The sequence below is a fragment of the Pongo pygmaeus genome, chromosome 19, assembly GCF_028885625.2.
Source record: "Pongo pygmaeus isolate AG05252 chromosome 19, NHGRI_mPonPyg2-v2.0_pri, whole genome shotgun sequence".
Classification (NCBI taxonomy): Eukaryota; Metazoa; Chordata; class Mammalia; order Primates; family Hominidae; genus Pongo; species Pongo pygmaeus.
In genome coordinates this window covers 80,175,273-80,188,053 of record NC_072392.2, presented here as the reverse complement: position 1 = coordinate 80,188,053, position 12,781 = coordinate 80,175,273, and the positions used below count along the sequence as shown (strand labels likewise).

At 38.0% G+C, this 12,781-nt stretch overlaps 1 protein-coding gene across 1 annotated transcript in view; it reads right to left on the bottom strand.

Annotated features, from left to right (window-relative positions):
• LOC129017919 (EF-hand calcium-binding domain-containing protein 3) overlaps window positions 1-12,781 on the bottom strand; it is a 535,384-nt gene that overhangs the window by 463,917 nt on the left and 58,686 nt on the right. Inside the window, exons 15-16 of the mRNA XM_054458898.1 lie at window positions 3,970-4,113; window positions 1,346-1,420 (exon numbers count right to left, since the gene is read on the bottom strand). Coding sequence (XP_054314873.1) covers window positions 1,346-1,420; window positions 3,970-4,113 — 219 coding nt within the window. The remainder of the gene's footprint in view (window positions 1-1,345; window positions 1,421-3,969; window positions 4,114-12,781) is intronic.

Genomic DNA, 12,781 nt, shown 5'->3' with positions numbered 1-12,781 from the left:
CTGTAGACAACAAAAAGAAAGACTATTTCAATGCAAAATCACTGGAGCATCTTAAACAAAGGAGTGCAATTATCTTACTACAAATTTGTAAAAAGTCACTGTGCTGCTATATACAGAATGGATTCTCAGGAAGATTAGACAGTTAGGAAGAGCCAGCAGATATTAGTGACCAAGATTTTGTTTATAACCTGTACAATCTTCTCAGATATGTGATTTTCTCCAGAAATGCTGTCAGACACAAGAAGGAAGGTAATTGGCCTCATTCAGAGTTGAGAGTTTTGCCAGATAGGTGCAACAAAAGTACAGGGAGGCAAGACAGTCTAGGGTATTAGGTATATATAGATAAGATAATTTAAACTAAATAAGGAAGAAAAGTGAAAACAGGAGGAGACTGATGGATTAGGAGAAAGCGGAGGGGTAAAGGGATATAAGGTTCCAATGAGGTATATGGAACCAATAAAGAAGACATGCTCTGAGCAGTCTAATGAAGAAAAAAGAAAAAGAAGTAAACATAAACATGCAATATTAACAATGAGATATAAAATACAATGAAAGAGATAGATTAGGTAATATACTATATAACTCTGTGCTAATAAAATTTTAATCTCCATAAAACTGAATTTCCTAGGAAAAATGAAGTAACTGACAATCTCTTTCTCTGTATGATGTACCCCTGTATAGGAGACAAATTAAATCTTATATTGTAAGGTAAAAAGAGCTGCTACTTAAAATCTACTGTTACCTAACATGTAAGAACAAAATGATACAATGTTACTTTCAGCCCCAATTTTTAGAATGCATACTAACTTCACTCCATTAAAAATATACATATGTGACCTTACACTTCTTTATGGTGAACTTCTGAGTGGCAAGACTATCTTTTCCATATTACCACACTTACAGCTTAACATAAAGCCTAGTACATATTAATGGTTCATAAATGTTACTGAATACATCGGAAGATAGAAAGAAATGGGGACAGATGTAACCAGAAATTCTCATATTAGTAGGCACTAGATGGCATCATTTTTCCTAAGTTGAAAGACATTTTAAATCTTTTACCCCAAAACGAATGCTATACATGGTTCTAGCCCTCTATAAGTGCGCTAATGAAAAATAAAATTATGATAGCTTTTAATTCACTTGCATATAGAAGACATTCTAGAATTAGGGGTCATTAGAGGAGATTAAAGCCAAATATAGCAGCAGGAAGTCAGGCATTTATTTGTCGGATGACCTGCAGGATAACCAGCTCTATAAGAGACTAAAAGAGTGTTTACGTTCTTCTAAAATCTGTCGAACCATTTGGTCCACAAAAAGCAGAAGACATGATATTCTTACGTACATAATTTTTCAGAGAAGCATTCTGTGTTGCTCATCATAGTATCAATGAATTCTTTAAAATTCACTTTTTTTGTTTCTACAGGAAAAAGAAACACATTTTTTCGGTATCTTTAAGTATTAAATTATTATGAAAAATACTGAATTATATAAAATAAGTTATATATTCAGAAATATATAATTATATCCATCAGGTAATACTAACCAATAAAAATATATGGGTATAAACGGGAAAAGCAAATCAATTTACAGTAGAGAAGTAAACACTGAAAAACACCAAGAAAACGGGTCAAAATTCTTCCAGTTCCTCTCAAGCATACATAATATTTTTAACTTTTATTTTTATTTTTATTTATTTATTTATTTATTTTTGAGACAGAGTCTCACTCTGTCGCCCACGCTAGAGTGCAGTGGTGCAATCTCAGCTCACTGCAAGCTCCACCTCCCAGGTTCAAGTGATTCTCCCACATCAGCCTCCCAAGCAGCTGGGATTACAAGCACATCACCATGCCCAGTTAATTTTCGTATTTTTAGTAGAGACGGGGTTTCCATTATATGAATACACAATGGTGTATACCACAATTTATGTATACATTCTGTGGATGAATATCATGCTGCTTTCTTTCTCCTTTTTTTGCCATTAAGATCAGTGCTGCCATGTACATTCTTGAACATGCTTCCTGGTACTTAAGTCCAAGAGATTTTCCAGGATTTATAGCTAAGAATAGTATTTCTAAACCATGGGGTATGCAAACTTTACAAGATACTACATATTATTTTCCAAAGTGGTTTTACCACTTTCACCATATTTACCAATACTTAGAATAACATATTTCTTAATTTTTCCCAATTTTAGTGGATATAAAAATGTATGTCATGAGCCAGGCATGGTGGCTTGTGCCTGTAGTCCCAGCTACTCAGGAAGATGAGGTGGGAGGATTGCTTGAGCCCAGGAGTTTGAGGCCAAAAGATCCCTCTTTTTTTTTTTTTAAGTATCTCATTATGACCTAAACTTTGCACTTCCCTAATTACTAAGGATGTTGAGAACCTTTTCATGTGATTATTAGCAACTTGTGTCTTCATGTGGAAAACTTTTATAATTTCTGTTGAGTTGTTAGTTTGTAAAAGTTGCCTATATATTCTCTACGATAATCATCACTGTTGTAAGTGTTGCAAATAACCAATGTGTGGCTTGTATTTCATTCTCTTTATTGTATCTTTTAACAAAGAGAAGTTCTTAATGTATTCAAATTTATCAATCTTTTCTAGTTTCTTATTTCATATCTTAATAACCAATGTGTGGCTTGTATTTCATTCTCTTTATTGTATCTTTTAACAAAGAGAAGTTCTTAATGTATTCAAATTTATCAATCTTTTCTAGTTTCTTATTTCATATCTTAAAAAATCCTACGTCAGAAAATTTTTCTACTATTTGTTTTCTAAAACTTAGTTTTCACACCTGGAAATTATTGAATATGGAGTGAGACAGGCATCTAACTCCATTCTTTCCATTTGAATAAGTAATTATTTCAGTACCATTTATTAAATGGTCCTTCTTTCCCCAGTTATCCACCACTTTATCATATATGTTGCCAAGTATGTTTGTGGGTATGTTTGGAAGTTCCTTATCTTGTCCTATTGGTAAGTTTCTCTATCCCTGTGCTATTTTCACACTCTTTTAGTCACTATGGCTTTATAAGGAGTGTTGATATCCAGGAGAGCAAGTTCCTCCCAACCCCCACCTCCCAACACACACACACACATCTCCACAAATGTTCTTCTTAAAGAGTGCTTTAGCTATTCTTAGCCTTTGGTCATTCATATAAATATTAGAATTAGCTTACAAAAAAGTCAGGGTTTTATTAGAATTGCTTTGAATAAATAAGTTAATTAGAGAATTGACAGTCTTGGGTCTCTGAATCTACAGACATGGGATACATTCTTATTTATCTAGATTTTAATGTCTTCACAAAGTCTTATTTTCTCTATACAGGTGTCATACAACTTAGACATATTCCTTTTTTTATTTTTTATTATGGAAAACGTTAAATATACACAAAATAGAATAGTGTAATATGTTCATATACTATCTCTAGCGTCAACAATTATCAACTCATAGACAATATTATTTCACCTATAACCCCAGTCTCCTGTCGAGCCACTCTCACTCTTTCCCTTTAGAAGAGCTGCTGCTAGGTTATATGGGCACACATACTCAAAAATGGTATACCTTTATTGTGAATTGTAGGTTTTGACATAATAATGAATCCCTATTTGCCCCAATTTAATGCCTTTTGTCCTGACTTCTACCTTGTCAGACAGCAATACCACAAATTCTGCTTTCTTTTTGTTTGCATTTTTGCCTAGGAAAAAAATCTTAAAAAGACTACTTAAAAAATAAATAAATACAGTTTTTTTTAAATTAAAAAGACTATTAATACTGGTTATTCCTAAATAACAGGCTTTTGAGTGTTTTCTTGTACTTTTGAGTATTTCCATACTTTTTGTATTAGTTTAATTTTAACTTTTTATAATAAAAAAATTAGTCATTTTTCTAAGGAAAAAAATAACAAATTGACCCTCCTTCCAGATGTGTCAATGCAGTTTGCCTGAAAATATATCACTCACCACCAGCTTCAGTCAATTCTGTGATCTTCTTAAATTCTGGCTTAGAAAGGTAAATACCAAAATTTTGAAGACAAGTATTTAGATCCTCATAATCCACATTTTTATCTTTAATTTTATCAATGGCTTTAATGACACCAGGCAACACTAAAAATAAAGGAGTATGCTAATAAGTATTAAATATAAGTCAAAAATAAAACACCATTAAGATGAATTTTAGTTCTAACACTAAATTAACAAAAATATAAATCACTTCAGCAGTGTTATATACTAAAAGCATATCTAGAATCTTTAATTAAAAAAAGTAAGTATCAAAATCAAAGTCAAAAATATATTATTCTAGGCCACACACAGTAGCTCACACCTGTAATTCAAACACTTTGAGAGGCCAATGTGGAAGAATCACTTGAGGCCAGGGATTTGAAAGCAGCTTGGGCAACAAAGCAAGACCCCTGTCTCCACAAAAAAATAAAAAATTAGCTGGGCATAGTGGTGTGCACCTGTATTCCTAGCTACTGGGGAGGCTGAGGTGGGAGAATTGCTTGAGCCCAGAAGATGAAACCTGAGGTGAGCTATGATAGTACCACTGTGCTTCAACCTGGGCAACAGAGCAAGACCATCTCAAAAAATATATGACAGATAGATAGATAGATAGATAGATAGATAGATAGACAGACATACACATATATATTATTCTACTATACTATAGTCTCTGAACCTAAGGAAGCACCAATTTAATTGCACTGATAGTACCACAACTAAAATACATAGGAACAAAACATTATATAATTTCTCCATTTAATTCAACAATTTAAAATTCTTTGTACTCGCTTCCCAGTAGCAGAAATACAAGCAGAAAATTTTCAATCCAAAATGATAAACTTGGATAATTTTGTGGCAATACATGGCTCAGTCTTTGGTAAATTCACCTTAGTTTATCTTTCTAAATATACATATTATTACTTAGGAATAACTATTCTACATCTCTTCTTATAGTAACTTGGAATTTACACTTCATAAATTTGGTCAGTATTTTCTCCACAAAATTTAAACTGATAAATTTTTACTGCAATTAAAGCATTCTTAAAGGAAATTACTTACAAATATACTGAACTCTTAAGAAGGTTGGCTAACTGGAATTCATCTGGTTTAATCAGAAAATGTCAAAGTAGAGGTGGCACCTTAAATCACTTGAAGAAAAAGATGAAAAAACACAGAGAGAGAGAGAGAAAGTGTGTGTGTGTGTGTGTGTGTGTGTGTGTGTGTATGAAAAAAACAGAGGTTGTGTGTGTATATGTGTATATTGTGTGTGAATATTGTTTGTGTATATTGTGTTTGTATATTCTACCCCTCTCTCAATAAGTTTTATAATATACAAACACACACAATATACACACATACACACATATACACACACAAACTCTAGAACAGATTAAACTCAAATAGGTTTTCTCTAATTGATTAGGATAGGTAAAGTAAGAAGCTGGGCAGCAGAGGGCATTAAAGCCATTACCAGGTATAAACTTTAAGTAGTCACTGGAAATCATTATGGCTTTCTAAACAAACAAGTGATGATCAAACTGATGTCTGAACTTGATGATTCTTAAAATGATTATTTTAAAGATGATTCTTTTAAAGAAGATGTGTAAATAGTACAGCAAGATACATGTCCCTATCTTGTGAAAGAAATTTTTAAGTGAACAAAATTCCCATTTAAAATTAAAAGCTCTTTTTTAATTTTACAGGTAGAAACAGCAAGTCACCTTAAGCAAATCTGAGATAAAATCATTTGCAGCCACCGTAGGGGGAGAATAACAGAAACATTTTTCTTTCATCAGCTTCTATACATCCAACACCACATGGAAATCTGGGGAAAGGGTGGACCATTTATACAAAAAGCCCAGGTAAAAGAAGAGAATGGGTTTACAACTACTATTCTTGAGATTCAAAGTTAGCATAATCTGTCAGAGAGGGATAGGGTAAAAAAAAAAAAAAAAAAAAAAGATGAAATGAGGGGCCTGGTCACTGTATTGAGTCGGCAAGGGGAAAGATGGTTCTAAATTCATGAGGTGGCTGATAAGAACTCTACTCTCACCTAACCCTCTAAGACTTGGGGTTGTGTCCTGTAAAGTGGCTGCTGAGTGAATATAAAGAGCTGTACCTTTGAGAATCTTGTTTAGTTTGTCATGGGGCTTTCTTGCTTGAACTCAGACAATGCTTCCTTGATGCAGGTCCATATAAAGAGCTATACGCTTGGGAGTACAGTGGCTCACACCTGCCATCTCAGCATTTTCAGAGCCCAAGGCGGGGAATTGCTTGATACCAGGAGTTCAAGACCAGCCTGAGCAACACAGGCAGACCACATCTCTACAAAAGATTATTTTTAAAAATTAGCTGGGCTGAGTGGCATGTGCCTGTGGTCCCAGCTACTTGGGAAGCTGAGGTGGAAGGATTATTTGAGCCCAAGAGGTCTAGGCTGCAGTGCGCAGTGATTCAGCCATTGCACTCCAGCCTAGGTGACAGAGCAAGACCCAGTCTCAAAAAAAAGATTATGAATGGCTAGTAAGCATGTGAAAATATGCTTGACATCATTACTCATTAAGGAAATGCAAAACTAAAACCACAGTGAAATACCATTTCACACCTATTATAATAGTTATAATAAAAAAAAATCAAGTGTTGACAAGACGTGAAGAAACTAGAATCCTCATACATTGTTGGTGAAAAATGAAAATATTATAAACACTTTGGAAAACAGTTTTGACAGTTTAAGAGTTAAACATAAATTCACCATATAGACTAAAATTCTTCTCTTAGGAATCTCCCCAAGAGAAATAAAAGTGTATGTCCAGAGGAAGACATGTATACAAATGTTAATTTCAGTATTATTCATAACAGCCCCAAACTGGAAATAATCAAATGTCCATGAGCCAATGGGCCACCAACAAAGTAAAGAATATCCATACAATATAATATAGATTTATTTAGCCTTAAAAGGGGAGGAACTACCGATACATACTACATAAATTAACCTTAGAAACCAGAAGTGTGATGTCACCAAAATGGCAGAGCAGAAGCAATCTGGCTTCATTCTCCCCTACTGAAAACCGAAAACAAATATCCAGTGCCAAGATTAACACCAGTAATATCCCAGAATTCACATCTGAAGCTGAAATGACTCCTGGGGGCACAGAGAAGTGAAAATCTCCAAGCAGATGGTAAGAGAAAAGGACTTCTATATCCACAACACCCCTCCCCCAACCTGCCAGATACCATGAGGAAAAGTCCCCCTGAAATCTTCATTTCTACAGTGGAAAAAGTGAGACCATGTTAGTCAGCCAGCTTCCCCACCATCTTGGGTTCCTTTACAGGAAAACCATTCCTGAATCAACCCAAAGGAAGTATTATGAGTGCCTATAGGCAATAAACCCCCTGAGGGCAGCTAGAAACTAAAACGGAGGTGGGACCAGCAACCCCAGGCCACAAAATTCTGCTCTTTATCTCAGCCAAAGGAGACACCAAATCAGAGTGGCTGTTCAGCAGTACCACACTGTAGGAAGGCACATGCCATGGCTCCACTCAGCATGAACCTATAGACAGCCTTCCCACACAGCTAGAGTATCCCTTTTGAGATCTCCCCATTTGAGACATGCAGGACTCTGAACAGTTGTGAAGCCAAGGCAAATCTGGGTTTAAAATACAATCTAGTGCCAAAAAGATGCAGTGATCTAGGGTTAAGGGGACTCAACAGGCAAAGTGCAAAAATCCTCTAAGCATATATACCCTGGGAAGACCAAAACAAACTAGACAGCAAAGACTGGAATAAATAACTAATGGTTCAATGACAAGATATAGACACATGTCCACAAGGAAGAACAGCAAACTAGGAACCATGACCTCCTCAGATGGACAGAGTAAAGAACTAGTAACTGACCTTAATAAGACAGCAATGTGTGAGCTCTCAGATCAAGAATCCAAAATAGTGGTTTTAAGGAAATCTCATCAAAGACTGTAGAAAGAGACAAAGAAGGTCACCAAGTAATAATGAAGGGGCTGATCCAGTAAGAGGATATAACAATTATAAATATATACGTACACAACAACAGAGGACCCAAATATATAAAGCAAACGTTAATAGACCTAAAGGGAGAGAGAGACTGCAACGCAATCCTAGTAGAGGACTTCAACACACCATTCTCAGTAATGGACAGATGATCCAGAAAGAAAATCAGCAAAGAAACATCAAAGTTAAACTACACTCTAGACCAAATGAACCTGACATTTGCAGAACATTTCATCCAACTGCTGCAAATACACATTATTCTCATCAGCACATTGAACATTCTCCAGGATAGGCCACATGTCAGGCCATAAAAGAAGTCTCAACAAATTTTAAAAAGTCAAAATCATATGAAGTACTTTTCTGATCCCGATATAATAAAACTAAAAATCAATAACTAAGGAATTTTAGAAACTATGCAAACACTGAGACTGCTGGCAAGATGGCCGAATAGGAACAGCTCTGGTCTGCAGCTCCCAGCAAGACCAACACAGAAGGCCGGTGATTTCTGCATTTCCAACTGACGTACCCTGCTCATCTCATTGGGACTGGTTAGGCAGTGGGTGCAGCCCATGGAGGGCGAGCAGAAGCAGGGTTGGGCATTGCCTCACCCAGGAAGTGCAAGGAGCAGGCGGCGGCGGGGAGGGGGTGAGGGAGTGGGGGGGGCTCCCTCCCCTAGCCAAGGGAAGCCTTGACAGACTGTGCTATCTGGGCCAGATACTATGCTTTCCCCACGGTTTTTGCAATCCACAGACCAGGAGATTCCTTCGTGTGCCTATACCACCAGGGCCCTGGGTTTCAAGCATAAAACTGGGCAGCTGTTTGGGCTGACACCGAGCTAGCTGCAGGAGTTTTTTTTTTTTTTTTTGTACCCCAGAGGCACCTGGAATCCCAGTGAGACAGAACTGTTCACTCCCCTGGAAAGGGGCTGAAGCCGGGGAGCCAAGTGGTCTCGCTCAGCAGGACCCACTCCCATGGAGCCCAGCAAGCTAAGAACCACTGGGTTAAAATTCTCGCTGCCAGCACAGCAGTCTGAAGTCGAACTAGGATGATCAAGCTTGGTGTGGGGAAGGGCGTCTGCCATTACTGAGGCTTGTTTTCCCCTGACAGCGCTAAAAAAGCCTGGAAGTTCAGACTGGGTGGAGCTCAACACAGTGTGGCAAAGCGGCTGCAGCCAGACTGCCTCTCTAGATTCCTCTTCACTGGGAAGGGCATCTCTGAAAGAAAGGCACCAGCCCCAGTCAAGGGGTTATAGATAAAACTCCCATCTCACTGGAACAGAGTACCTGGGGGAAGGGCCGGCTGTGGGCACAACTTCAGCGGACTTAAACGTTCCTGCCTGCTGGCTCTGAAGAGAGCAGCGGATCCTGACAAGGAGGGCTCTCCCAGCACGGCGCTTGAGCTCTGCTAAGGGACAGACTGCCTCCTCAACTGGGTCCCTGACCTCCATACCTCCTGACGGGGACAGACCTCCCAACAGGGGTTGTCAGACACCTCATGCAGGAGAGCTCCAGCTGGCATCAGCCCGGTGCCCCTCTGGGACAAAGCTTCCAGAAGAAGGAGCAACAGCAATCTTTGCTGTTATGCAGCCTACACTAGTAATACCCAGGCAAATAAGGTCTGGAATGGACCTCCAGCAAACTGCAGCAGACCTGCAGAAGACGGGCATGACTGTTAGAAGAAAAAGTAACAGAAAGCAGTAACATCATCAACAAAAGGAACCCCCCTACACAAACCCCATCCAAAGACCAAAGGTAGATAAATCCATAAAGATGAGGAAAAACCAGCACAAAAACGCTGAAAATTCCAAAAACCGCAATGCCTCTTCTCCTCCAAATGATTGCAACTCCTCTCCAGCAAGGGCACAAAACTAGACAGAGAATGAGTTTGATGATTTGACAGACGTAGGCTTCAGAAGGTGGGTAATAACAGACTCCTCTGAGCTAAAGGAGCATGTTCTAACCCAATGCAAAGAAGCTAAGAACCCCGACAAAAGGTTACAGGAACTGCTAACAGAACAACCAATTTAGAGAAGAACATAAATGACCTGATGGGGCTGAAAAACACAGCACAAGAACTTCATGAAGCACACACAAGTATCAATAGCTGAATCAATCAAGCTGAAGAAAGGATATCAGAGATTGAAGATCAACTTACTGAAATAAGACGTTAAGACAAGATTAGAGAAAAAAGATTGAAAAGGAATGAATGAAGCCTCCAAGAAATATGGGACTATGTGAAAAGACCAAACCTACGATTGATTAGGGTCCCTGAAAGTGACAGGGAAGAATGGAACCAAATTGGAAAACACACTTCAGGATATTATCTGGGAGAACTTCCCCAACCTAGCAAGACAGAGCAACATTCAAATTCAGGAAATACAGAGAATACCACTAAGATACTCCTTGAGAAGAGCAACCCTAAGGCACAAAATCATCAGACTCTCCACGGTTGAAATGGAGGAATAAAAGTTGGCCAGGCATGGTGGCTCACGCCTGTAATCCTAGCACTTTGGGAGGCCGAGGCGGGCAGATCACGAGGTCAAGAGATCGAGACCATCCTGGCTAACACAGTGAAACCCCATCTCTACTAAAAAAATACAAAAAATTGGCTGGGCGTGGTGGTGGGTGCCTGTAGTCCCAGCTATGTGGGAGGCTGAGGCAGGAGAATGGTGTGAACCCGGGAGGCGGAGCTTGCGGTGAGCGGAGATGTGCCACTGCACTCCAGCCTGGGTGACAGAGCAAGACTCCGTCTCAATAATAAAAAAAAAAAGTTAAGGGCAGCCAGAGAGAGAGGTCAGGTTACCTACAAAGGGAAGCCCATCAGACTAACAGCAGATCTCTCTGCAGAAAACCTACAAGCCAGAAGAGAGTGGGGGCCAATATTCAACATTCTTAAAGAAAAGAATTTTCTAACCGGAATTTCATATCCAGCCAAACTAAGTTTTATAAGTGAAGGAGAAATAAAATCCTTACATACAAGCAAATGCTGAGGGATTTTGTCAACACCAGGCCTGCCTTGAAAGAGGTCCTGAAGGAAGCACTAAATATCAAGAAAGGAAAAACTTTCTTAATATAAGAAAAACTTTCTTAATACCAGCCACTGCAAAAAAAAAAAAAAAAACACTCGTATATAAAGACCAATCACACTATGAAGAAACTGCATCAACTAATGTTCAAAATAACCAGCTAGCATCATGATGACAGGATGAAATTAACATAGAACAATATTAACCTTAAATGTAAATGGGCTAAATGCCCCAATTAAAAGACACAGACTGGCAAATTAAATGTATTCAGGAGACCCATCTCACATGCAAAGACACACATAGGCTCAAAATAAAGGGATGGGGAACTATTTACCAAGCAGATGGAAAGCAAAAAAAAAAAAAAAAAAAAAAAAAAAACACAGGGGTTGCAATCCTAGTCTGTGATAAAACAGCCTTTAAACCAACAAAGATCAAAAAAGACAAAGAAGGGATCAATGCAACAAGAAGAGCTAACTATCCTAAATATACATGCACCCAATGCAGGAGCACCCGGATTCATAAAACAAGTTCTTTGAGACGTACAAAGATACTTAGACTCCCACACAATGAAAGTGAGAGACTTTAACACCCCACTATCAATAGTAGACAGCTCAAGGAGACAAAAAATTAATAAGGATATTCAGGACTTGAACTCAGCTCTAGATCAAGCAGACCTAATAGACACCTACAGAACTCTCCACCCCCAATCAACAGAATATACATTCTTCTCAGCACTACATCACACTTATTCTAAAATTGACCACATAATTGGAAGCAAAATACTCCTCAGCAAATGCAAAAGAATGGAAATCATAACAGTCTCTCAGGCCACAGTGCAATCAAATTAGAACTCAGGATTAAGAAACTCACTCAAAACCAAACAGCTACATGGAAACTGAACAACCTGCTCCTGAATGACTACTGGGTAAATAATGAAATGAAGGCAGAAATAAATAAGTTACTTGAAACCAATGAGAACAAAGACACAATGTACCAGAATCTCTGGGACGCAGCTAAAGCAGTGTTTAGAGGGAAATTTATAGCACTAAATGCCCACAGGAGAAGGCAGGAAAGATCTAAAATCGACACCCTAACATCACAATTAAAAGAACTAGAGAAGCAAGAGCAAACAAATTCAAATGCTATCAGAAGACAAGAAATAACTAAGATCAGAGAAAAATGGAAAGAGATAGAGACATGAAGAGTACTTCAAAAAATCAATGAATCTAGAAGCTGGTTTTTTGAAATTATTAACAAAATAGACTGCTAGCAAGACTAATAAAGAAGAAAAGAATCAAATAGACACAATAAAAAATGATAAAGGGGATACCAGCACTGACCCCATAGAAATACAAACTACCATCAGAGAATACTATAAGCACCTCTACACAAATAAACTAGAAAATCTAGAAGAAATGGATAAATTCCTGGACACATACACCCTCCCAAGACTAAACCAGGAAGAACTCGAATCTCTGAATAGATCAATAACAAGTTCTGAAATCGAGGCAGTAATTAATAACCTACCAACCAAAAAAAGCCCAGGACCAGATGGATTCAGAGTTAAATTCTACCAGAGGTACAAGGAGGGGCTGGTAGCATTCCTGCTGAAACTATTCCAAACAATAGAAAAAGGGGGACTCTGCTGTAACTCATTTTATGAGGCCACCATCACCCTGATACCAAAACCAGTCAGAGACAAAACAAAAAAAGAAAATTTGAGGCTA